Source organism: Orcinus orca, chromosome 6 (assembly GCF_937001465.1).
Source record: "Orcinus orca chromosome 6, mOrcOrc1.1, whole genome shotgun sequence".
Classification (NCBI taxonomy): domain Eukaryota; kingdom Metazoa; phylum Chordata; class Mammalia; order Artiodactyla; family Delphinidae; genus Orcinus; species Orcinus orca.
In genome coordinates this window covers 38628132-38652537 of record NC_064564.1, presented here as the reverse complement: position 1 = coordinate 38652537, position 24406 = coordinate 38628132, and the positions used below count along the sequence as shown (strand labels likewise).

The 24406-nt window shown below is 37.9% G+C and overlaps 1 protein-coding gene across 3 annotated transcripts; it reads right to left on the bottom strand.

Moving 5' to 3' along the window:
* Positions 1-190: 190 nt before the first annotated feature.
* Positions 191-11768, bottom strand: HNRNPK (heterogeneous nuclear ribonucleoprotein K). Of its 3 annotated transcripts, XM_049711814.1 has the most exons (17): positions 11615-11768; positions 9554-9632; positions 9362-9446; positions 8809-8906; positions 8083-8139; positions 6599-6642; positions 5649-5721; positions 5050-5121; positions 4433-4546; positions 3955-4083; positions 3035-3342; positions 2862-2916; positions 2463-2546; positions 2167-2182; positions 2008-2090; positions 1440-1609; positions 191-728 (listed from the first exon to the last, which is right to left on the bottom strand). In XM_049711814.1, the coding sequence occupies exons 3-17, from the start codon at positions 9417-9419 to the stop codon at positions 695-697; spliced, it is 1395 nt and encodes a 464-aa protein (XP_049567771.1). In that variant the 5' UTR covers positions 9420-9446; positions 9554-9632; positions 11615-11768; the 3' UTR covers positions 191-694. The 3 variants fall into 3 exon arrangements, with proteins under 3 accessions (XP_049567771.1, XP_049567772.1, XP_049567770.1); XM_049711815.1 differs by lacking the exons at positions 5050-5121; positions 9554-9632; positions 11615-11768 and having other exon boundaries at positions 9362-9422; XM_049711813.1 differs by lacking the exons at positions 2167-2182; positions 8083-8139; positions 8809-8906; ... (1 more) ...; positions 9554-9632; positions 11615-11768 and having other exon boundaries at positions 2447-2546; positions 6599-8049.
* Between the last annotated feature and the right edge of the window lie 12638 nt (positions 11769-24406).

Below are 24406 nucleotides of genomic sequence, written 5' to 3'. Positions count from 1 at the left end.
CTTTCAAATCACTTAAGAAATCACCAGAACTTAATGTGTCAAGATACTTTGCCTAAGTCCAAGAAGAGATGCATTTATTTATATCCAACAGAGGACTGAAAATTAAACTTAGTGTTTAGTTTGCGGGCAGGTTGGGGGGAATTCAGCCATTTGAAAAATGACCGTCTTAAAAAAAAATGACCACCAAAAATAGGTTCACTAAATTTATTTTAAAAATCATAAAACGTTTCTTACAAAAGAGCATTACATTCTGCACACTGCTCTGAATAGATGCCAGGGACATATGGACTATTGTTACTTTCCCTCCCTGTCCCACCCCCCCCAAATGTTACAGTGATCACAAAGTAAAGTGTTCACAATAATTACATGGGGGGATTTTTTTTAAACCACCAACAATGAACAAAAATTAAAATTCACTCACTCTGCTGCTGTTTCAAAATTTCAATGTTAGTTTTTGCACACCCTCCCCCACCCCCCACCCCTGTTTGTAAGGAACTAAAACATTACATCTGGTGAACAGCAAAGATTTCACTACACCTCAAATGCAGAACACCTATGAAGCAGAGGAATGTTGGCTTTTTAAACAGAAGCAGATAAAAAAAAAAAGATGCAGGACTCCTTCAGTTCTTCACTAGTCTTAGAAAAACTTTCCAGAATACTGCTTCACACTATAAAAAAGAAAAAATATCTTGCATTAGAATCCTTCAACATCTGCATACTGCTTCACACTATAAAAGAAAAGAAAAAAAAGTACGAATTAGAATTTTTGTTCGTAACATCTTAATCAACATTAAGACAATTTCAATGCTAAATTAAAATGATAAACATGTCCATTACACAGAGATAAGAATTAAAACATTAGCAATTACAAATTAGAGCAATGTAAAACCCAAGAAAAAAGATTAACAGTAAATCAGACATTAGTAGAGCAGAATTAAAATCCAAAGTTGTTAATATTTGGTAGAAAAGACAAAGAAATGTCAATTAAGGTGTGAAATGCTGCATTTTACAGCACCAATCATTTGTCCTGTAGAGGCATGGCCTGTGCCATATGGCAGACTGTGATTTGTTGTCGATTTAGTTATCTAAAAACAACAAAATCACTAGTCTTCCACACAGAACTAGACCAACATCCATTGAATCTTCTATATTTTCTACAGGCTCTGTATAATTTATAACAAGTGGTTTTGGCAGCAGTTTTCACCAGAGAAATGAGAAGTTTGCTTGGTTAAGGCTTCTTCCAGCAAGATTAGTATTGAATGTCTTCTTTTATTTAGTAAGAAAGCAGAAGAAAATTAAAGCAAAGCTATTAGAATGTTTAGAAGTTAGGTCCCCAAAAGGTTGAGACACCATGGCTTCTAAAAAGAAAAATCAGTTGAGAAGAGAAGCTTTTTAAGGTTTTAGTATGTTTAGGCTAACATAAAGCTAAACAAACTGACCTGTTCTGCAGCAAGTACTGTGCATTTTGTATCTGGTCCTGTGTTCCTGTAATGGTAATGATCCGGTCTTCGGACCCTTCTAAAGGCTCATCAATTTTGATCGACGCTCCTGACTCATGACGGATTTGTTTAATCCGCTGACCACCTTTGCCAATAATAGATCCAGCCAGCTGAAAAGAGTTTTAAAAACAAGTGTTTATTATATACTTTCAAAGTATTATCCTGTATGTTCAGTGACCATCAAGAGTATTAACTTTGTACAACATATTGACTATGCTGTGCTAATTTAATGCCCCACACTAGTCAAGGTTTGAATTACAATGTAGTTACATCACCCATAGACATTTCCTTTAATAAATGAACCAGGGGCTCAGAACCCTCCTAACTGCTTTTTAATGGTACTGAACATCTTTCGACAAGGCTTAAACTGGAGAATGACACCTCAGCTGAAGTCCTTGAAACACAATTTTAATCCTAAAACGGAATATTTTTGTTAAAACCTTTTATTAAAAGCCAGGGAACTTAAAATGACTTACTAAATGTCCCTTATAATATTAAAGATACTTACATCTTTGGGAATAGTTACTTGTGTAGTAATAATAGGTCCACCAAGATCACCATATGAGCCACGACCCCCTGCATAGGAATAATCTGATTTAAATAATGAGTATTAAGTTCATTTACAAAGCATGAAATAATACTTGATTTCACAAAGAAGAAAACTTACCATATCCAGAGCCACCCTAAAAACAGAACAGAAAAAAACAGAAAATTACTTCACCTTCAAAACTTCAGGTGTTTTAACATTAAATCCCCTAGAGTTTATTAGGAAAGCAAAGTCCTCCTATATCTTCCCTAGTAAGTAAATCTCAAAGACAATCCTCAGGGGAAGAAACCATTCAGGTACACAGTATCCCAAGAAACAAAAATGTTATATGGGGGGAAATAAAACACTTATCGATGACTAAACGAGAATGTTAAAATTATTAGTGACATGAATAATAAACACCCATGATACTCAACCTGTGGTTCATAAGCCATCTGCCACTCTGATGGGCTCCATGTATCTATTGCAGAGTCCCAGGTTTCATCAGCACTGAAACCAACCTGTGTTAGAGATAAAACTATTAATATGAACCTGCACTATATTTGTCTGAAATCACCATTTTTATGACCAATTATTATTTCACATCTCTATATACACTGGCAGTAATCATGTATTTTGGGGGAAACAAAGATGGAACAAGTCTTAATATCCCAGCAAACACCCAAAACAATGATTTAAGTGGCTATCTATCTACAAAAGCCCATTTGTAAGACAAAATTCCTCAGTTAATAATCTTGAACAAAATGTTAGCTATCCGACTTTAAGACCCCTTTTAGCACTCATAAATAACACTGATGAAATATCAAAGTTCTTACCATGCCATCATAACGGTCTCCAGGTCTTCCTCTTCTGTCATAGGCCATTAGATCTCTGCAAGCATAGTACTTGTTGTCATCTCAGCTGGTCACACATATCAAATAAAAACCTACCCCCTCTACCCATAAAGTGCAGCTTCTTGTATGTTAATGTGTGGATGAAAGAAACTTACCCCCCTCTAGGTGGTGGTGGTGGAGGAAGAGGAAGATTCCGAGCTCTGCTACCACCCCGGCCACCTCGTCCAGGAGGAGGTGGAGGAGGTCCTCGACGAGGGCTCATATCATCATAATCTCTTCTGGATGGAGGCATGGGACGCCCACCCCGACCAGGAGGCATTCTGTCAAAACCACCTCTTCCCCGCATGGGAAATCCCACAGGACGTCCACGGCGGTCATCAAACATCATTGTAAAACCACCATAATCATAGGTTTCATCGTAAAAGTTGGGATCATAAGGCTGAGCACGTCCTTTAATGGGAGACTGAAACAAAAACATAGCAACTTTATAGACTGAGGAAAAAGCCTTAGTTCACACCAAACATTCTTTTAACAAACAGAACATTTCAAGCCCTTTGTATTTATCCTGGGAGGTACTCGAGATAGGGCTAGGAATATATGCAAAGATAGGAAGGATTTAAAAAAAGCATTTCTGGTGAGTTTCAAACAAAAAAATTTGAGTTTTACTGCTTGCGAGGTAAGGATTAACAGCTTTATTTTACCCTTAGAGCTTAAGTAACAGACTACAAACCCCTTTCACATTTCACAATGGGGATTATGAAGAAGTGACCACCCCAAGGGCTGAGGGGATCGATATCCTGGGTATGCAGTGTAGTACTATAAAGGAACCATAGAAACTTCTTTTGAAGGACCAAAGGCTATTAAAAACCTCACCAACAATGTAAAGACAACTCTCCAGATTCTCCCAAAGTATTTCTAAGTTAAAGTGATAGCTAAAAGCAGGGTGATAGAAAATTGTTAGGTGAAGGAAAAGTAAAAGTAAAAGCCATTTGTCTAAATGTTCTCAAAGTACTTTTGAACAAGACATCTGTTTTACAAAATTAAGCGCAAATAAAATAAAGGGTTCTGAAGGTACCTCTGATATAAGATCAAGGATGATCTTTATGCACTCTACAACCCTATCAGGTTTTCCTCCAATAAGAACGACTCTGTCAGTGGATTGAGGACAACATTCCTGGAAAAGCTTGATTGTTGTCTGAGTGTTCTGTAACAGATTTACAAAAAAAGCAGCATTAATCAATCATTGATCAATCAGAAAAAAGGAAATGCAGTACAAAACTACGTCCAGGTTTAGACAGATTTAATTTGTATTTCAGTAAAATTTCCCCCCATATAAAAAGCTTGTTAGTAACACTAGGACTTTGCACAATAAATTTTTGGCAAAATAACTTGTATAGCATGGTCAGGCCTTTCTGTTATATTTTAATTAGCAAACTAGATAAACTTAAGGGAGGAAACTCAAAAAGGGGAATGAGAGAAGCCCACGGAACCAAGTCCACATAAAAAGCTGTTTTCTAGTAATATGGCAGGAAAAAAGAAAACTATCACTTTACCTCTCGAAGTTCTTTGATTTTAGCACCTTTGACCCCAATAATTCCTCCTGCCAGACTCTGATGAATCAACAGTCTCAACTCGCAGTCAAAGTCGCTTCCTTTATAGTGTTGGTACTGCGGAGGGAGAGTTATAAAATTTTAGTCCCAAATCAAGGATTCCCCAAGAATACACACTTATCTGCTATAAGCATACCAATATACTGTTGCAGTGAGCAACCTGAATTTATATTTCAATAACTTTACCAGTTATGTGCTTATTATCCTCAATAGCCAGGCCCAAAAAGGACATTCTGCACCACCTTAAAAAACTATTTTATTTTCAGGTCCTGCAACACCATACCCACACTGCAGCCATTTAGCATGTCGCTGTTACCACAAAATTATTATTAACATTCAAATAACACCATAATAAAAATGACTGCAAAGCACTTTGCAAATGTAGTTAATTCCCACTGCAGCATGGAGCAGGGTCAACAGTGAGTTGTAAGACCATTCATTTATCATGTTTTTAAGCCTTTTTTCTATAGAGATGGGAAAAGTACGCTATGTTGAAAATAAAATTGATCCTATGGGCCAGGCTCCATACTTCAGTGGGGTTCAATGGCACTATGACATACATTTAAGCATTCCACAGCATCAGATTCGAGCGGGAGCTGGCTGGTTGCAGTGGGTGATGGCAACTGCAGGCCCTGAAAGTAGAAAAATAAGAGTAATAGGTTAAGTGTCTAGTGTGATCAGGCTATTGTCGCATATATTGGTAAAGCTACTACAACATATTTCACATCTATATCATTAAATAACAAGAAACTGCTTATCTACGTTAAGGATCAACATACATTGCTTTTCTCTATACACCTAGTAAATAAATGATTACATAAAATTTAAAAATCCTTGAACTAAATCAAACACAGTCCTTTCTGACAGTCCCACAATCATTATTCTAACTCAAAATCTCTAAAACTAAAGCCCATAAAACATATACTAAACCTCATGAAAGTGTATGGCCACAGGTAGTTCCTATCTACTCCAGTGGCTAGACTACATTTTCAAACAAGTAATGTGGGTATAATAACCCTGCACCTTAAGTGGCAGAGTGCAACACACTGCTGCTACAAAACTGTTATAGCCAATGTCTCTCCACCTCCCCCATTTTGCCTCATTAAAACATCCTTTAAGCACCCCCCAACTGCCAAATACATTTTAAAAATGAGCCTACCTCTTCCAAGGTAGGGATGATTTTCTTCAGAATTTCTCCAATTGTTTCAATATCAGCACTGATACTCAATATGCTGTCAAACATCACAAATACCAGATAGTACAAAAAAAAGGTGGAAAAGAAAAATGAGTTTTGTGGTCACCACCAGTAGTCAAACAACTTTTACAGAGAAGAACATACAATTATTTAATCCTCCCCATTTAAAGTAGCCTATTTATACATTTTTCACATGCATTTTGTTTTATGCCCAATACAAACATGGTAACATTATTAGGAGACTTGCAGAGAGACAGAGAATGGGCTCTTGGAAGGGCTCAGATTAAGTGGGCAATAAATTGACCAGAACTGAAGCAGAGTTGAATACTTATGTTCCCCGCCACCACTAAGTTAATTAAGGATACCCTCGCTGTTACATTGGTAAAACTGGCACACCTTCTCTTAGGCAAAGTGGGGGAATATGCAAGTGGTGAACATTATATTTGGAGTAAGGTTATGAATACCAGTTAGAAATTAGATCACTAATGGGCTCTGCAAGAAAACAAATACAAATGCAAGACAAAAACAAAGACAACACAAATGAGAAGTGAAGGAAAGTGAACCAGAGTTAGCATTTCATCAGAAAAAATTATGAACAGGCAATGTTGGGAAGCAAGGTGGGCCACAAAGACAGAGCGAGAGACTATTTCGGTAACAATTTGATTTACAATGCAGCAAATATGCAACACTTGAAGCTGTGCTCCTTCCATCGAAATAAAATTAGTGGATCGTTTGGGTGGGCAACTCACGGTAAAAGTTCAGTGACAAAAAGACTTAATGGGGAAAATAAGACAGAAACTTGAAAAACAATACACCGTCTAAAGGGGATACTATTTAATTATATAAAAGGCAGGTAATAAAATACATTTCTCTCTTTCTAATCAGGCAGTGAGGCATAAACTGTTGGGACATACCGCTCGGGGCCACTGCTGTCTGGGACTGAAACACTGGCATTGTACTGCATTGGTCATTGGCGTTCGTGGATGTTGGCATTGGGCATGGGCATTCAATCAGAAGTTGTCAAGTATGGTACCCGTTTGGCAACGAGCACATTTTTGGGCATAGCCAACCAGGGTTTTCACATGGGCGTTCAGGGGCGGATGGGCCAACGTCATGGTGGGCAACGCAGGGGTAAGTCGATCCAGTACATGGGCAACGGAGATATATGGCCAAAAAAACAAGGAGAGGGAAAAGGGGGAAAAGCAATAAATTTTAATTTAATACAAACTATACTCATACTCTCAATTAATGAAACAAGCTTAAGTTGTTCTGAAGACTAACACAATAATGGACTTCTCTATATCTGACTGTGGCTTAACATTTAAGGACCTTTAATGATGGTACTTTTTTTTTTAAACAAACAATGTTTCAGTAGCAGGCTGGCTCATGAGGGTAGACACAAAACCTGTCATGACTCGAATTCTTGAGGAAATGGGGAAATTATTAACCCAGATAATTATATAGAACATCTGGATTAAAAGGAAAGAGGTTTATAAAAGACAAAACAAAAATTCCCACACCACCAAAAACCCTAACTGTTAAAAGACTGTTTGGTTTCCTGGAGATTTAAAAACGCACTCCTAGATCCTACAGGCAAGTTTGTAAAATTTAAACATTTTTTCAAGTTCAGTTTACAGTAATCAAGAGGAACATACAAAGATCTGTGACCAAGAGAGAAATGAAAAAATACCAAATAAGTATTCAACACAGTTATTATTTGCCTCAACTTTAGCAAGAAAACATCAAGAGTGTGTACATGAGAAAAAAAATTTAGGAAATCTGGTGTACCCAAGTCCTATAAATATGCTCACTTCTGGTGATACCAACATTTAATGTGTCTAATCACAAGAGTCAACCCACTATAAAATATGAAGACTCAAAACAAATCATCGGCATTGACAAACGGCTTCCCAGTTGTAAGATTAAGTGCCTACTCTATTCTTTACCCATATCTTAATCATGCAACCTTAATTTCTTTGTGCTCCATGTGCAAGCTGTTAAAGAACAGATGGGCAAATTGGAAAAAAAAAGGGAATAAAAAATTTGGAGTTTAATCAGCCACCTGCAATGGTTTTCAGTAATACTGTACTTGATTCATACATGGGAAATGGTACAAATTAAGGAGTTTTATATTATTTCTAATTAAGATGTTATCTTGCTTGAAGTGAATAATTTGGTGTAAAGTTATTAGAAAGGGAGATTTAATATAGACCACCCCCTGCTCAATCTGGGCTTTGTTAAATTAGGAATGTCAAACCTTGAAAATCATCTATGTAACCGATTATTATAAAAGGCTTGAATCTAGACTATTAAATGATTTCTATGATGCAATTCTTTAATCCTACAAACACATAAACTGAAGCTTCCTGTGTAGTAGTTTAAACTCTTAAATACTTACGTCTGTACGGAGCGCCTTAATATTCTTGCCTCCTTTTCCAATCACTGCCCCAGCATTCTGGAGAAAATAAAAAGAAAACTTATTTTGTCTTTTCCTAGAATTAAGGTGTCTTCCTACGCTCTTAAGATTTTAGCCAAACAAACAAACACCACACATGTCTAAACTTTTTTGGTTATAGAGATGAAAGTCTATCTGGGGATGTCAAGACCATCAGGTTAGCAAAAACTAAAGAGTCTATGTGCTTTAGGGACTAAACACCAAGGCAGAGCTTTGAAATACTCAGAACATACTGAGTCTAAAACTTAAGCAATAGCACTAACTTTACAATGTCTTTCTGCAAGCCAATTAAATAATTTAAATGCCAGTAGGTACTTTCACATTGTGAGGTGTATTTATCAGTCAGGTAAGCTGCCAACCAGGATGTTTTCTAATGAATTCACAATGTAATCAGACACAATCTTTAATCCATTAATGCTTTAAGGATCATCCACACCCATCTCCTAGTTCAGCCCTGTAGTAGGCTCACTATGTTAAGGGCTTTCTTTTTAATTGTTGGCAAAGTAACACAATTACCATAACCTAGAAAGTCTGTTTAGGAAAAGCCAAACAAATCTTTTATATTCTGCAGGCTGTAAGCTTTTGCAAGCTTCCCAGAAGGTTCAATCAGAACTTTTCTTAATTCCTACTTAAGAACCACTTTCAAAGTTTCAAGAATAAAATTTATACCTTGCTCTGAAGCAGAATGCGTAATTCAACCATCTCATCAGTGTTTCTAGATCTTTTAAAAGCTTGTTCCTCTTCCATATCTTCAGCAGGGCGTTTACCTAAAAATTAACAGTTCAAATTTCAGAAAGCACCAGCATCTTCAAGGAAGGGTAGCTTTAATTACATTTCAATTTTAACCTACAGATTAGGGAAACTTTAAGTCCACTGTTTAAAGGGATTTGTTGCTAATCTTAGGTATGTTTTAAAAAGGCCAAAGGCACTGGTTCTTGGACTTTTAAGCATGAATTTAAGCACTCCATTCCAAATGGTTTTCCAAACACAAGATATTGTGACAACACTTCAAAGGATAAGAAACTTCAAAATGCAAGAAAAACATTAGTTTTACATTTACTGGCTTTCTTTTAATCAGTTTACCGTTACCTATGCAAATGAGTTACTTCTGGTTCATAAATATATGCTCAGATGTAACTGACACGGATCTCAAATTAAACATACAAAGTAATAATGAAATTAACAGACCAACAAGAATAAAATTGTTAAAATGTCTTCTCACCAAATTCGCCATTGGTTTCGGTGTTGGGAAAGGTTTCCTCTGGCTGTTCAGTTTCCATTTTCTTGTATTAAAGGAACACACCAATCTGTTGAAAAATAAAGAGGCTAGTACAATTGGTTTATTGAAAAGTAAGCTGTGCATCTTGCTAAATGTTAAAAACAAGGGAAAGTAATGACTGTTTCTAGAACGTACCAGTTATTAAATATATCCTTGCAGGGCAGAACTGAAGTGTTCTGGGCAGGACCAACTGACACCCTAGTGCTGCAGTAGCCTATAAAAACCAACACAAATCAGTTTTGCTTTTTTGGTTATTACTGAATACTAATCAACACCAATTTGAACACAACAAACAAAAGATCTATTTCTAAAACTTGCTTCTTTGTTTTAGGGTCTTAAACTTCCAAACGATTGCCTTCAAACACAAAAACACAAGCCAAAAGACCGTATCTGATTCTTTTGTAAAAGGAAAAACACATTTTTAGCCTTTGGATCAAGTCCCACCACAGCAATTAGTTACTTTATGTGATAAATACAAAGAAAACTAGACACATGTAGGGCATATCGATAAACCCATGAGTCTATTGTTCCCGAAGAATATAAATTTATAAAAAGATACACAAAATTATTTTTACATTGGGATTTTAAACCGCTTTTGGGTTTCTTTCCATTGGTGACTTGAAAAACTACCTTCTGAAATCTTTAAAGTTTACAAATACAAAAGCGAATTCAAGCCATACCCAACCGGCAGGTCAATCTACTGGAGCGATAAACCTGCAAAGCTGATACAGGAGCACACCCAAACTGCTAATACTACTCGACTATCCAACAGAACCCCTGAACACCAACACCATCACTAGCGAGATATTTTACATTACGTTAAAAGCGGTATAACCTCACAATTATACCTCCAACACCACACTGGCGATAGGACTGCAAACAGCCTTTTAGCTCGCCTCTCATGACTGGCAAAAAGCGGCGACCTGCGGCCCCCAGGAATAGCTGAACAGCTTAGAGCTAAAAATCAAGGCCATATTTACGCCTTCCACTCTTCCAATGACCAACTGAAACGCTAACCTGGCCCATCCCTCAGTTAAATACTGAGGTGTGGTGGAAGATTTGGGTAAAGCGGTTTAACGACCGCAAACTCTATTTATGAAAATAAACAAGTATCCTTCAGGTCCTTCAGTCACCGTTTCTCAGACCGTGAAAATCGCTAAGTACATGCGTGGCCAGCCGAGCGCAAACATGCCGTTCTCTCTCCAACGCCCGGGACACCGGGATCGGCAACGGCCCAGCAACAGGAGTTGAAAAAGCTCCCGAGGCGAGAGCACCAGCGCCGCACCTCTCCTCACCCGGATCCGACAGGAAATGGCGGCCCGCGTAATGGCGACTACGTGCTACTAGGCGGAGCCGAGCGCGGACCCCCCCTCCCCCACCCACCACGCGGTCCCGAGACCTCGTCCCCCGCGCCCTCCCCCCACCGCGGGAGAGACAAAGCAACTGTGGCAGCCCCGACCCTTCCAGCTCGCCCGTTCCCGCGTCGGGCCCAGGCCGGGAGCGCCCAAGTGCGCCGGAACCCACACAAAGAGAGCGGCGTTCTCTACCGCCCTCGGGGCCCGCCCGCCGACCCCCTCTCCTTCCCACAAGACCTAGTTCCCAACACTACAAAACTGCAGCTCATTCCACCGTCACAAGCCTCGCGACTCCCCGAAGCCTCCAGTACCGCAGCGCAGACTGCAGATATACGCTCAGGGAAATGGCGGAGGTGGGGGGAGGGGAAACCCGGCAACGTTCCATCCCAGAACAGGCCAACCACCAAGCAGCCCCAACCGCCTCCCTCAAGTGGAGAAACTGGTCTCCGGCCCTCGCCCCCACGCGCCGTTCGCCCAGCCCCATTCCTCACCGGGCAAGGCTACCGTCCCTATGCCGCCGCGCCGCCTCAGCCGGTCACAGCTAGACAGAGAACGAGCGTAGGCCCCCACCGCCCTCCCCGCGCTCTCCTACCCCGCCGCCGGGCCCGATAGGCTGCCCCAGCTACAGCGGTGGCGCGAGGGCGAAGCGATTGGCCCAAGGCCGCGTCAATCAAGGCGCTGGAGGAGGCGACAGCCCCGCCTCCCGCCGGCGCCTCCCTTCAGGCTGTAAGGCCGCTAAGGGCCCGAGAAAAACCAGACTTGGAAAAAGTCAGCGCAGCCTTTAGGGAGGCCAAACCCCTGCCCGAACCCATAATACGCAAGCCCCAATAACCCTAATTACCTATGGGCCGCAAATAACCGGGAAGTAGGGAAGACGTCGACGTTGGTGCAGCAGAGAAACAGAGGATAATGGCGCCTGCAGTGCTTTCGCCCGGAGAGCCCTCCTCCTTTCTCGTTCGCGCACTCACTAGCTGGGGGGAGGGGGGGGAAAACCTCTCGCGAGAACTAAAGGCTGTCCAGTTCACGCGCACAGGGAGGGGGCGGGTGAAGGGGCGTCTTCGGGGCCCTGAGGAGTTTTCAGGGTTTGGAGGAGGGGCGTGAGTGCGCGGCAAAACGGGCGGGAAGGAGCAAAAAAGGATTAGGGCGCGCGCCGTGGTGGTTCCCGTTCTCACAGTCGCGAGGCCCAGGAACCAGTGTTGCGCGAGGGGAAGGCGGGACGTCCAGGTCGGTGTTAGGCCCAGGCGAATGTCCCCGTTTCCACAGCCCGCATTCGCGTCTCCTTTCTTCCCCCGTGCTCCCCTCTCGCCCGGGCTGCGGGGCGAGTTGTGTGTAACGGGCCGCGGCGCCCCTCAGGCGTGGCCTGGGCCGGGGGCGCAGCCGGAGGGTCGCGGCCCGCTGTCCGCTGGTGGCTCGGGGTTCCGGGAATTGTTGGCCGTCCCGCTGGGCTGTGGCGGGCGAGCCTCGGAGTCCGGGAGAACTCAGTCCCTTTGCTTCCGGCGCTGAGCCTGTACTCCCGGGGTCTTTACAGGGCTCTCCGTTCTGACGAAACCTTTCGTTTTTCCTTTCTTTTTCTTTCTTTCTTTTTTGTTAATGGGACCTGCGATACGAGTATTTTGTAGGGTCGGTGCTGCCGCTACGTGTGAAAAATTTCTGGAAGTATTGCTTTCATGTCCTACAATGAATGCAAATCGCAAAATGCGTTGTAGACATCCGCTTTGCGTTCGTTCACCTCTTTAAAGCGCCCACCGTGTGTCAAGGTATTCGGCAGTGATTAAAACAGACTAAAACCCTCGCTCTCAGATATGTTACCGTTCTAGCGTGTTCAGTTTATACTTGCTTTGTGTGCGGTTACTTCTAAGGCCCCTGTGTCAGGCTTTGATGGTTTCTTCTGTTAAGGCACTTAAGGTCACTCTGAATCGGTGACAAACCTGGGAAATTGCCAGTAACTAGTACCCAGTATCCACAACCTGACTCAGCTCTCCAGCTCTCACCCACAACCCCAAACTTGTGTTCAAGCATAAAAATGTTATAATTTACATGGGATGTAAACCCACCGTTAGAATACACTTTTTTTTTTTTGTAATTATGAATTTGTGCTGATTCATTCCGCTGTAACTTGATTTTCCTCTTGAATACTTTGCAAATTAGATGTAACCAGCATTTTAAAAAAATGTCTGATTTCCGCCATCTTTTATCTTTTACTTGCTTAATCAGGAAGAGAACTCTTTAGGAGGAACGGAGAACTTCATGAACCACCAACATTTACTGGCTGGGAGGATAGTTAACAAATACTGTTAGAGCATACTGTCTGGGATTGTGGAGTTTTTAAAAGGCTCTTTGAGTGGTAATATAATTTTTTAATGGCCCCACCATGAAGAATATCATAGCCTTGTTGCGAGGTAAAACTTAACTTGTGTTTGGTTTTACGATACATAGTTTGGATTTTTATTTAATGTTCAGCCAAGAAAATTGAGTGTATGAAGGGGCTGGCGATACTTGGATTGTAGAGATTTAATCTGCCAGTCAGGATTTGCAGCATTTAATTGAATCTGTCATTTAAAACCTGGGACACTTCACTAACACAGATAGGCACATATAGGGGTACTGTACTAATGATGTTTTCTTTCAAGCTAGTATTTCTGTTGCAACCATCATTTTCTGCCTTGATAAACAGTGATGATTGATGAGCAGGAATGCAAAGTAAGCAGCTTTATCTTAAGAACTTATTCCCAGTTTCACTGTCTTCTGACTGGACCCTAATTGCTGAAAGGTCTTATTTCTCTTTTCTAGATGCCATTGTCAGGTTTTTGTTGTTGTTGTTGTTGTTGTTTTGCTTTTTTCTTTTTCTACTTGTTTTCTTCCTTACCTCTTTTAATTTGCTTTATAGGTTTACTGTTTAAATAACAAGAAAGTCTGTTTTTTCCATCATTTTCATTCAGGGACTTGCTCTCTTGAGGAAAGTCTGTCTTTTCACCATCCTTTCATTCTCTATTGTTTTCAGCCAAACTGTTACATCTGTGCTCATTCAAGAACTTACCAACTTGGTTGATACATTGTGGCTCCTGTGTTGAGTAAATAATTGTATGATTATTTGGATTCCTGATAAATTTAGAGCTAGTATTACTTAGCTTGTGGGATTTGCTTTAGATAAACTAATATAATTGAGATTGTACACCAGCGAGCTGGATGATTACTTAAAATTTTATAACTACTATTTTCTGAGTTTGTGCCAGACCTTGTGCTGGCAGTTTAATGCTTATTACAGTTCAGCTAGTAAATTGTGGTTAAGAAAAAGTTAAGGAACACGTCTAAGGTCACATAGCAGAAATGGGATTCAGACTCCTAAACCTATTCTCTGTCTGTCTTTTCCTTACATTAGGTTATGGAGGATCCACAAACAGCTCCACTAATTACTTCTTTCTGATTTCAGTCATTAAATACAAATTTTTTTCCCATAATTTTCAGAGTGCCTTCTCAAAATTCTGGGGTTACCTTAAAGTCATCCCCAAGGAGTTAAAACACAGACTCACCTGTATTTTTTAGATGAAGACAGTGGAAACATGGACTGGTTATAACTTGAGTATTTGTTAGTGCTTTTAAGTCTTAGCTATTGATTGAATGCTGCATACAATGTCCAAAAGGATGGTATCAATACTTCTGCCTCTTTTTCTATTTTTTAAAAAATTGAAATATGTGAGGCTGACTGAAAAGTAATATAAATCAAATTTGCCTAAGTCTTAGTGGCAAATGATAGAATTTTCTTACTCTATTCTCTTCTGCTTAGTTCCTGCAGTCAAGATCTAGAATGTAGATTAGTGTGGTCAGCCAAGTTTAGCAAGCACAAGATGTAAATCAATTTTTAAAAAACATTTTTTTCATGATTATAAAATTAATGGAGATTAAGATGTATGTAGTTTTACATCTGACCTTTTCTCCTAACAGAATAAAAATATGAACATATTTTCATGTCATTAAATAGTACTTAAAAATGTTTTTTCAGAAGACTATTTCATGGATCCAATGTAATATATTTAATTAAAAAAAATTTTTTTACTGTTGTTGAACATTTAGATTGTTCTGTTTTTTTCCCAAAGTGTAAAAGCACAGTGGTAAACACTCTGGCACATAAAATCTTTGTCCTCATTTCTGATTATTTTCTTAAGATTAAGTTTTGAAATCATACGGTGTGAACACTTCTTAATGTACAATTTCAACAACGTATACTTTTTCATATTTTTTTCTTGGACAGTGATGTTCTTGAGGATCAGGGGCTGTTCTTTATGTATGAGCAGATGAGAAGTTGTGCTGCTGTAGCTAACACCTCCCCTCTGAGTTGCTTCTACCTGCGGTGACTGGTTACTCAGTTTCTCAAGAAAGGGAGGAACAAAACCTTAGGAATTCTCTTGAAGGAGTAGATGCAAGTAATACAATTTACTAAATTATTAAAGGGCTCGGTTATTGAAACCCAGTCTAAACTTTGTAATCCCACATGATAATACTTTTTCCATTTAATTAAAAAATTTAATAAGCTTTTCTTTTTTACCTGTAGGAAAAAAAAATCCTATTATATATAGAAACATCTTCTTATTGAAATTGTTTTTAACATGCAGTTGTGGGGAGTAAACCATGTTTCAGATCAATATGCCCTCCACTTTACTTACTTTGCTGTTAAATGAAGAATTCTATGTAGCAAATGTGCATTTAGTTATAACATTATTATAAAATTGTAGTATATCATGTAGCTCTGGAAGTGGAAATTTAAATCCTAGAAGGTAGTATTTGGAGAAAATTATTAATTAGAACTGCCACGTGTTTATAGAACAATTTCACTGTGGTTCATTGAGCACTGTTTCTCAGAATTTGTCCCAACTATCATCTGAAAGGAGTTTTGTCACTTGCCGAATGCAACAACACAAACAAGGAAGTGCGTGTTTGAGATAACTACAAAATTAAAAAAATAAAATAAATGAATACATAAGCCTTAAAATATCAGTTTGTAATATTTAAAAATTTAAAAAAACTTTTATGTCATATTTTAGTAGAGTTATAGCAAAAGGAAAAGTACTTAATGATAACACTGTTTTGAAGCTGTTACAAAGATAGATGCAGTAGGTGTTTCTTTGATTTGACTTTGTAAAGGAAATAATTTAGAATATACTAGGTGAGCTTGTCGTTTAAATGAGATCTGAGAAAAGTCTGTTCATTGTAATAGTGTAGTGCTCTTATAGAATGGCCATTTATGAATGAGTTTTATAGTTTATATGCAAGTGGGTATATGTAAATGAGGGACTGGCTTTACTTTCTCTTTTAAGTCGAACAGGGTCTAGAAAATGATATAGAAATGGAGGTTAGCAGAATTTCGTTCTGCGTCTGCTACCATGTATGATCTGTATGTCTTAATCTTCATGCCTGTTTCATTCTCACCCAAATAGATGACAATCCCTACCCTTTCTATCATAAATGACTATTTTGAGGTTTAGATAATATTACAGATGTAAAAGTATGTATTTTGAAAAAGTTTAAAATCTTACAAATAAGAGGTTTTAATTTTTATTAAACCTTTTTCTTCAGTTCTCTGTTTAAACAGCTGTACTGCTGGGATATAGAATTAACACCACTGAAATTCCTTTCTTTCATTTTCTATCCAGCCTTGACCTTTTCAGTTCACAATCAATCAGTCTTTCTTTTTTATTGGTTCCTTCATCCTCCTAGAAGTACTAACAGTATTAACTCCTACTGTTTAACAGGTTCAGGTAGAAAATAGCATTTGTGTTAAATGGCTGCATATAATAATTTAGGGATATATACTGTATACACCGAATAATTTATAGTACAAAACATTCTGCAAACAACTTAATTGTGGCATTTATACTTGATAATTCATTTAAATAATTATAACTCTACTGAAAGTACACTGTCTTGATTTCAGTTTACTTAATGACTGTCATCTCATTACTACAACACTCTGCCAATTAGACTAGGCCCATTTGCCAGTGCTGTGGTGTTTAAATTTTAGTGGAGAAAGTAAGGTAACTTACTATTGAATGAGCACACCTAAGAGCCTTGGATCTAGCTTAATTTTTTTTTTTTTTTTTTTTAGCTTTTTTTTTAGCTTAATTTTTGAGGTTAAAAATGACAACAGATGCGATAAAGTAGCACTTGGGAATCTTAGGTTATAGAAGTACAGATCTCTGTCTTGAGGATAAGATGTCACTCAGCTGTGGCCTCATAATATCATGCTTGGGGATTTTAACATGCCTTATTTTAATTAATTTCATGCTTCGATGTTATTTTGTTTTAGGGTCATCTTTTAAGCATGCAGCTGAACTTGGTTTTTTCAATTTGAGAGTATCTTTTAACAGGTGAGTTAATCTATGTTCATTATGATTGCTGATATATTTAGACTTATTTCTACCACCTTGTTTATTCTTTCTATTTATAGTGCTTGCCAGTTCCTTTTGTGCCTTCTTTTGGATTGTTTTCTTTATTCTGTGTTTTCCTCAGCAAGTTTGAAAATTAGTTATTAAATATCTATCCTTTTGGTGTTTGTCTTCAGTATTTTTATTGAGGATATAATTTACATTCAGTAAAATTCATGTTCTTTTTTGTATATAGTTCTATGAGTTTTGACAAACATTAGTCACATCATCGCTGCCACCTGTTTCTATAGTGTTGCCTTTTCCATAATGCCATCTTGGACTTATACAGTGTTTGTCTGGCTTCTTTTACTTAGCTTGCTGCATTTAACATTTGTCTTAGTCTATTTGGGCTATTGTGACAAAATAGCATAAACTGGGTGGTTGATAAACAACAGAGATTTATTTCTTTGGAGACTGGGAAGTCCAAGGTCAAGGTGATGGCAGATTTAGTGGGTGTCTGATGAGAACATGCTTCTTTGGTTCTTAGATGACAGTCTTTTTACAGTAACCTCCCATGGCAGAAGGGGTAAGTAGCTGTGTGGAGACGTCTCTACTGTTTATTTATTTTTTTGTTATTGGGTTGTAAGTTTTTTTTTTTAATTAATATCTTTTCAAAATTCTGACTTTATTTTTATTTATTGATTTATTTTGGCCATGCTGCACGGCATGTGGGATCTTAGTTCCCCAACCAGGGATCGAACCCGTGCTCCCTGTAGTGGAAGCACAGAGTCTTAACCCCTGGACTGCCAGGGAAGTCCCATGAGGGCTTCATTCTCATAATGTAAACACTTCACAAAGGCCCCACCTCCTAATGCCATCACATTGGGCATTAAGATTTCAACATATGAATTTTCTGAGTGATACCATCTGTAGCAATATTCATCCATGTTATTGCATCTATTAGTTTATTCCTTTTTATTACTGAATAGTATTCCATTGTAATGATGTACAACAATTTGTTAATCCATTCACCACTTGAAGGACATGTGGGTTGTTTCTAGTTTTTTGGTGATTATGAAAAAACCTGCTATAAATGTTCACATAGAGATTTTTAATGAGTATACGTTTTCATTTCTCTTGAGTAAATACCTAGTAATGCTGGGTTGTATGGTGAGTTTAACTTTGTAAGAAAATGCTAAACTGTTTTTCTTCCTAAGAAACTGCTAAACTGTTTTTTAAAGTGGCTGTGTCATTTTGCTTTCCCACCAGCAATGTATGAGAATTCCAGTAGTTGGTATTGTCAGTTATTTTTTATTTTAGCTATGCTAATAGATGTGTAATATCACACTGTGATTTCAATTTTGCATTTCCTTAATGTCTTACTCGTTATCTGCATATCTTTTGGTGAAATGTCTATTCAAATCTTTTGTTCCTTTTAAAATTAGTTTGTCTTCCTATTGAATTTTAGAATTCTTTATATAGTCTGGATATAAGTCTTTTGTCAATTATGTATTTCTCCCAGTCTGTGGCTTGTCTTTGTGTGTGTTTGGCTTGTCTTTATACTCTTAACAGTGTCTTTGACAGAGCAGAATTTTAAAATTTTGGTGAAGCTCAGTTTATTAATTTCTTTCTTTTATGGATTATGCTTCTGGTGTTGTATCTAAGAACACTGTTAAGAAACCAAGATCACAAAGATTTTTCTCCTAACTTTTCTTCCCCTTTAAAAAAAATTGAGGTATAATTGACATATAACCTTTTAGTTTCAGGTATACAACATAATAATTTGATATTTGTATACGTTGCAAAATGATCACCACAGTAAATCCAGTTAACATCCATCACCACTTAGTTAGAAAAAAATTTTTTTTCTTGTGATGAGAACTTTTAAGATCTACTCTCTTAGCAACTTTTAGATATGCAATATAGTATTTTAACTACAGTGACCATGCTGTACATTACATTTCCATGACTTACTGATTTTATAACTGGAAGTTTGTACCTTGTGACCCCGTGCACCCATTTTGCCCACCCCCACCCCTTACCTCTTGCGGCTACCAATCTGTTCTCTCTTATCTATGAGCTTGGTTTTTTTTTCTCCTAACTTTTCTTATAGATGTTTTATAGTTTTAGTTTTCACATTTAGGTTTGTGGTCCATTTAACTTTTATATATGATTTGAGGTATTGGTTGAGGTTCATAGTTTTGCATATGGATGTTCAGTTGTTTTAGCATCATTTGTTCAAAAGACTATCCTGTTTCCTTTGAAATGCCTTTGCAAAATCAATTGACTGTATATGAGTGGATCTATTTTCTAGGCTGTCTTCTCTTCCCATTGACTGATATGTTAATCCTTTTGCCAATACTTCACTGTCTTGATTACTGTAGTTTATACTAAGTCTTGAACTCAGTGTGAGTCTCCAACTTTTTTTTTTCTGAAATTACCTTGGTTATTCTAGTTTCTTTGCCTTCCCATGTAAATCTTAGAATCAGCTTGCCATTCTTTAAAAAAAAAAAAAAATGCTGGGATTTTGAATGGAATTGCATTGAATCTATATATCTGTTTGGGGAGAATTGAAACTTGATCATAGAGTCTTCAACACAGCATATCTCTTCATTTGTCTAGGTTGTCTTTGATTTCTTTCAACAGTAGTTTGTAGTTTTCAGCATATACATCCTGCACATATTTTGTTAGATTTAAGTTTTGAGGGCTACTGTAAATTGTACTCTTTGTTCATTGCTTGTACAGTCAAGTCTCATTATTCCTGGTAGTTATGTTCTATATAAAGTCCCTGTGAACACTGAATTAGGGAATACTGAACTGTTGTTCCTAGAGGAAAGACAAGGTTAGGTTCCTCTGAGCCTCTGGTCATGACATTTTCACCAACTGATTAGTACATAACCTTGTTTTATTTGTGTTTCTGTTTAAAGACACTTTATTCACTATATGTTGTTGATTCATTAACTGAACTTACGACCAGTGGCACTATAACTAATGCCTGAATGAAGCTTAATCTAACACACAGATTTTACATATGATACATCTCACACAGTTTTCTTATGCTTTGGAACACTAGACAGCACTTCAGAAGTATGCTACGGGGCTGTTTTAAATAGTGAAATCATCAACAAAAAGCACAAAAGTGTGAAAATGTGGCACTAAATAGAGCACAAAAAAGACACTTGCATCTTGCTAACTCATTTATCAGGTGATATAGCTTCTTTGTACATTCTTTGGCATTTTTTCATAAACATTCATGTCATCTGCAAATAGAGGTAATTTTATTTTTTCCTTTTTTTCCTCCTCTACTTCCCTCTTGATTTTTCTGTCTTTCTAAAAAATTATGGTAAAAAACATATAACATAAATTTACCCTCTTAACAGTTTTGAAGTGTACATTATGTATCTTCCTGATGTGGGATAGGGATGCCACAGTCTTAAATGTCTTAAAGAATCGTCTAATCAATCTTGTTTTTAGAGTACCCTTTACTTCCAGGCATACTTAGTATTGCCTTTTGTGGGTTCTGGGTTTTTATATCAGCCATTCTTAATGCCACCTTAGAATTCAACTTTCTAGTGTCTGCTAAATCATGTACTAATCTGTTTGCTTTCCAGTTTCCAAAATTTGTTGCCATTGTTTCTTCTCCCATTTTCTTTGTTCTTAGAATTTTATGACTTTTAAAAAATCTATTATCTGAGTTTTGTGGGGATTATAAGAATGTTTTTTCAATCTTTCATTTTTACTCTTAAACACATAATTTTTATATTTTTCTTATAAAATAGTAAACATAATCAGAATCTCTATTATCCTCCTTGACAAAACATAATACCTTAACTTCCCTCTGAATTCTTTTTGTATTTTCTACATTTTTGTTACCTCAAATTTTAGATCCAGCTTGTTGAATCTTAAGATTTAAAAAAAAAAAGATTTTTTTTCTTTGTCCTTGATGTTTTACAGTTTACCATGCTATGTTTACAGGTGGATTTTTACACTTGTTGCTTAGCAGTATTGAGCTTTTACACCCTACAGAATCATATCTTTCTTGAATTTTAGAAAAATTTCAACCATTATTCTTTATTTTTTTATTATGAAAAAATTTCACTTTTATTTATATATTTTTTTCTAGTTTTATTGAGAAATAATTGGCATACATCACCATATAAGTTTAAGGTGTATAGCATTTACATATACTGTGAAAGATTACCACAACAGATTAAGCTAACATCCATCATCTCATATAGATAAAAAGGTAATTGGGCTTCCCCAGTGGTGCAGTGGTTAAGAATCCACCTGCCAATGCAGGGGACACGGGTTCGAGCCCTGGTCCGGGAAGATCCCACATGCCACGGAGCAACTGAACCCGTGTGCCACAACTACTGAGCCTGTGCTCTAGAGCTCGTGAGCCACAACTTCTGAGCCCACGTGCCACAACTACTGAAGCCCACGCACCCAGAGCCTGTGCTCCGAAACAAGAGAAGCCACTGCGATGAGAAGTCCGTGCACTGCAAGGAAGAGCAGCCACCGCTCACTGCAACTAGAGAAGGCCTGCTGGCAGCAACAAAGACCCAACACAGCCAAAAAAAAAAGAAAAAGAAAAAGAAAAAATAAATTCTCCTTGTGATGAGAACTCTTAGGATCTGATCTCTTAACAACTTTCGTATATATCGAACAGCAGTGTTAACTACAGTCATCATGTTGTGCATTACATCCCTATTACTTGTTTATCTTATAATTGGAAATTTGTTCCTTTTGACCACCTTTAACCATTATCTTAAAAAAAACAAAACTGTTTCCTTCACCTCTTCTATTTTCTTCTGAAACTGATTACTTCAGTGTAGAAGCCTGTTTTCCCTACTTAGCCTTTTTTTCCCTTCTTTGCTTAATTTCTTAAATTTTCATACTCTGTTCTATGTAATTTCCAAAGTGTAAGTTTTTTCTTCATTTGTTTTTAGCCTTTTGTTTATCCCATCTACTGAGTTTTAAATTTCTGAGGCTGTTTCCCATTTCCAAGATGTCCAATTGATACTTTTCATAAATGCCTGTTACTGTTTAATTATCTTCTATTCTTCTTTAAGGATTAGTCCTACTTTTAAAGTGTATTTAGTATGCTCAAAGACATTTTAAAAATATTTAAGATTATTTTAAAAATATTTAAGATTCTTCATTTAAAAACAGATTTCTCTAGGTATAAATTCTCCTGTTAGTTGTGTCTGCTGATGTGGCTTATGGTGGTGATTTTCCTTAAATATGTTATAATTTTGGTTTGAGAGCTCATGTTGGATAGAGGTTTTTCCCATGTGTGTTTTTCCCTTTTGTGTTTTTTTGGAGTTGCTTCAACCTGACCCTCTGGCTGGCATAGCTCTAGATCAGCTGTGTCATTAGAGACTTGGGTTTTTATGTGAATAGCCTAGTTCTGGACCATGCTATATGTACTATACAAGTTATGTAGGCCTCATTTCCATTCTTAGGTTATCTCTGTTTCCTCCATAGGCCATAGGTAGGCATTGAGTGGAAGATTTTTTTGGCCCAGTTCTAGCAAGTAGTCTGTTCTGGTCTTCTGACCTATAATTGGCACACTGGACCCTTAAACTTAAAGCCTTGGAGCTTTAGCCTGAAGTCTCCTTTTCCTGGTGGCTTTAAATCAGCACTAAAACTTTAGGTTTCTTCTCTGTTCCTAGCCCACAAGACTTTTTTAAAAATTACTTATTTTTTATTTTTGGCTGCGTTGGTTCTTTGTTGTTGTGTGCGGGCTTTTCTCTAGTTGCGGCGAGCGGGGGCTGCTCTTTGCTGAGGTACACGGGCTTGTCATTGCGGTGGCTTCTCTTGTTGTGGAGCATGGGCTCTAGGCACGTGGGCTTCAGTAGTTGTGGCACACGGGCTCAGTAGTTGTGGCTCGCAGGCTCTAGAGCACAGGCTCAGCAGTCATGGCCCACAGGCTTAGTTGCTCCATGGCATGTGGGATCTTCCTGGACCAGGGCTCAAACCTGTGTCCCCTGCATTGGCAGGCAGAGTCTTAACCACTGTGCCACCAGGGAAGCCCTGGCCCACAAGATTTTGCTCTTTGTTATTGAGTGTAGCTATGTATTTAAAGTTTTATCTAGTTTCTTGTATATCCTTCTAGAGGTCCTTTATGTATAAAGTAAATAAGAATGTGCTTATTTTCCTTTCTTTTGTACACAAAAGTTAGCACACTGTGTTTTGCTTTTTTTAGCCAGAAGGTAGAAAATATTTCCATTTGATAAATCAGAGGACTCATGTAGAGATTGTTGGTTTCTTTGTTAAAGAGACATGCCGATTTGACTCTGCATGGTTTATTTTTATCACTATGGGCAGGGACCTATCCTACCTTTGAATTTTTACATTGTTTTTCACATGTAATTTAAAAATTATATATCTGTACGCTCAATTATTTTCTTCAGTGTAAAGATTTATCAGTTTGGTAGTTATGACCTTAATTCCTCCTTTAAAATGTTATTCTTGTATTCCTCACAATAACTAACTCTTCCTTTAAATTTTAACCATTTGTTAAATTAATAATGTGACCACTTGTTTAGGGTCACAGAGTTTGTAAGTGAAAGATAATTTGGCATCACACTTGCACTCTGAACCGCTAGATTATATACTGGCTCTCATTTGTTTTTTTATTTCTTTTTTTTTTTACACGATAAGGGGGTTTTACTTTTATTTATTTTATTTTTTATTTTTTTGTGGTATGTGGGCCTCTCACTGCTGTGGCCTCACCCGTTGTGGAGCACAGGCTCTGGACGCGCAGGCCCAGCGGCCATGGCCCACGGGCCCAGCTGCTCCGCGGCATGTGGGATCTTCCTAGACCGGGGCATGAACCTGTGTTTCCCTGCATCGGCAGACGGACTCTCAACCACTGCGCCACCAGGGGAGCCCCGGGTTTTACTTTTAAATGATTATCAGTACACCAAATAACAACATGTAACAAATTCTTGTCCTCTAGTAATTTTTATTAAAAGATATTAAAAGCAGCCCAAACAATTATACTAGTATTCATTGTTCTAACCTTTAGCCAGAAAAGACTGTTTTAAGGCTGGATGCTGCTTAGTACAGGTTACAAATAACTATTTACTATTTTTTGATAGATAAATCCCCTGACCTTCACAAAGCTTTAGGGGGAAAAAAATTAATCCCTTTCTTCTTAAAAAATTAAAAACAAACAAAACTACATCTACAAAAGAAGAAGTCAGTATTGTTATATATGTTGCTTTAGCTAAAAGGTATGGGAAACCAGACAATATATGCCTATTAAA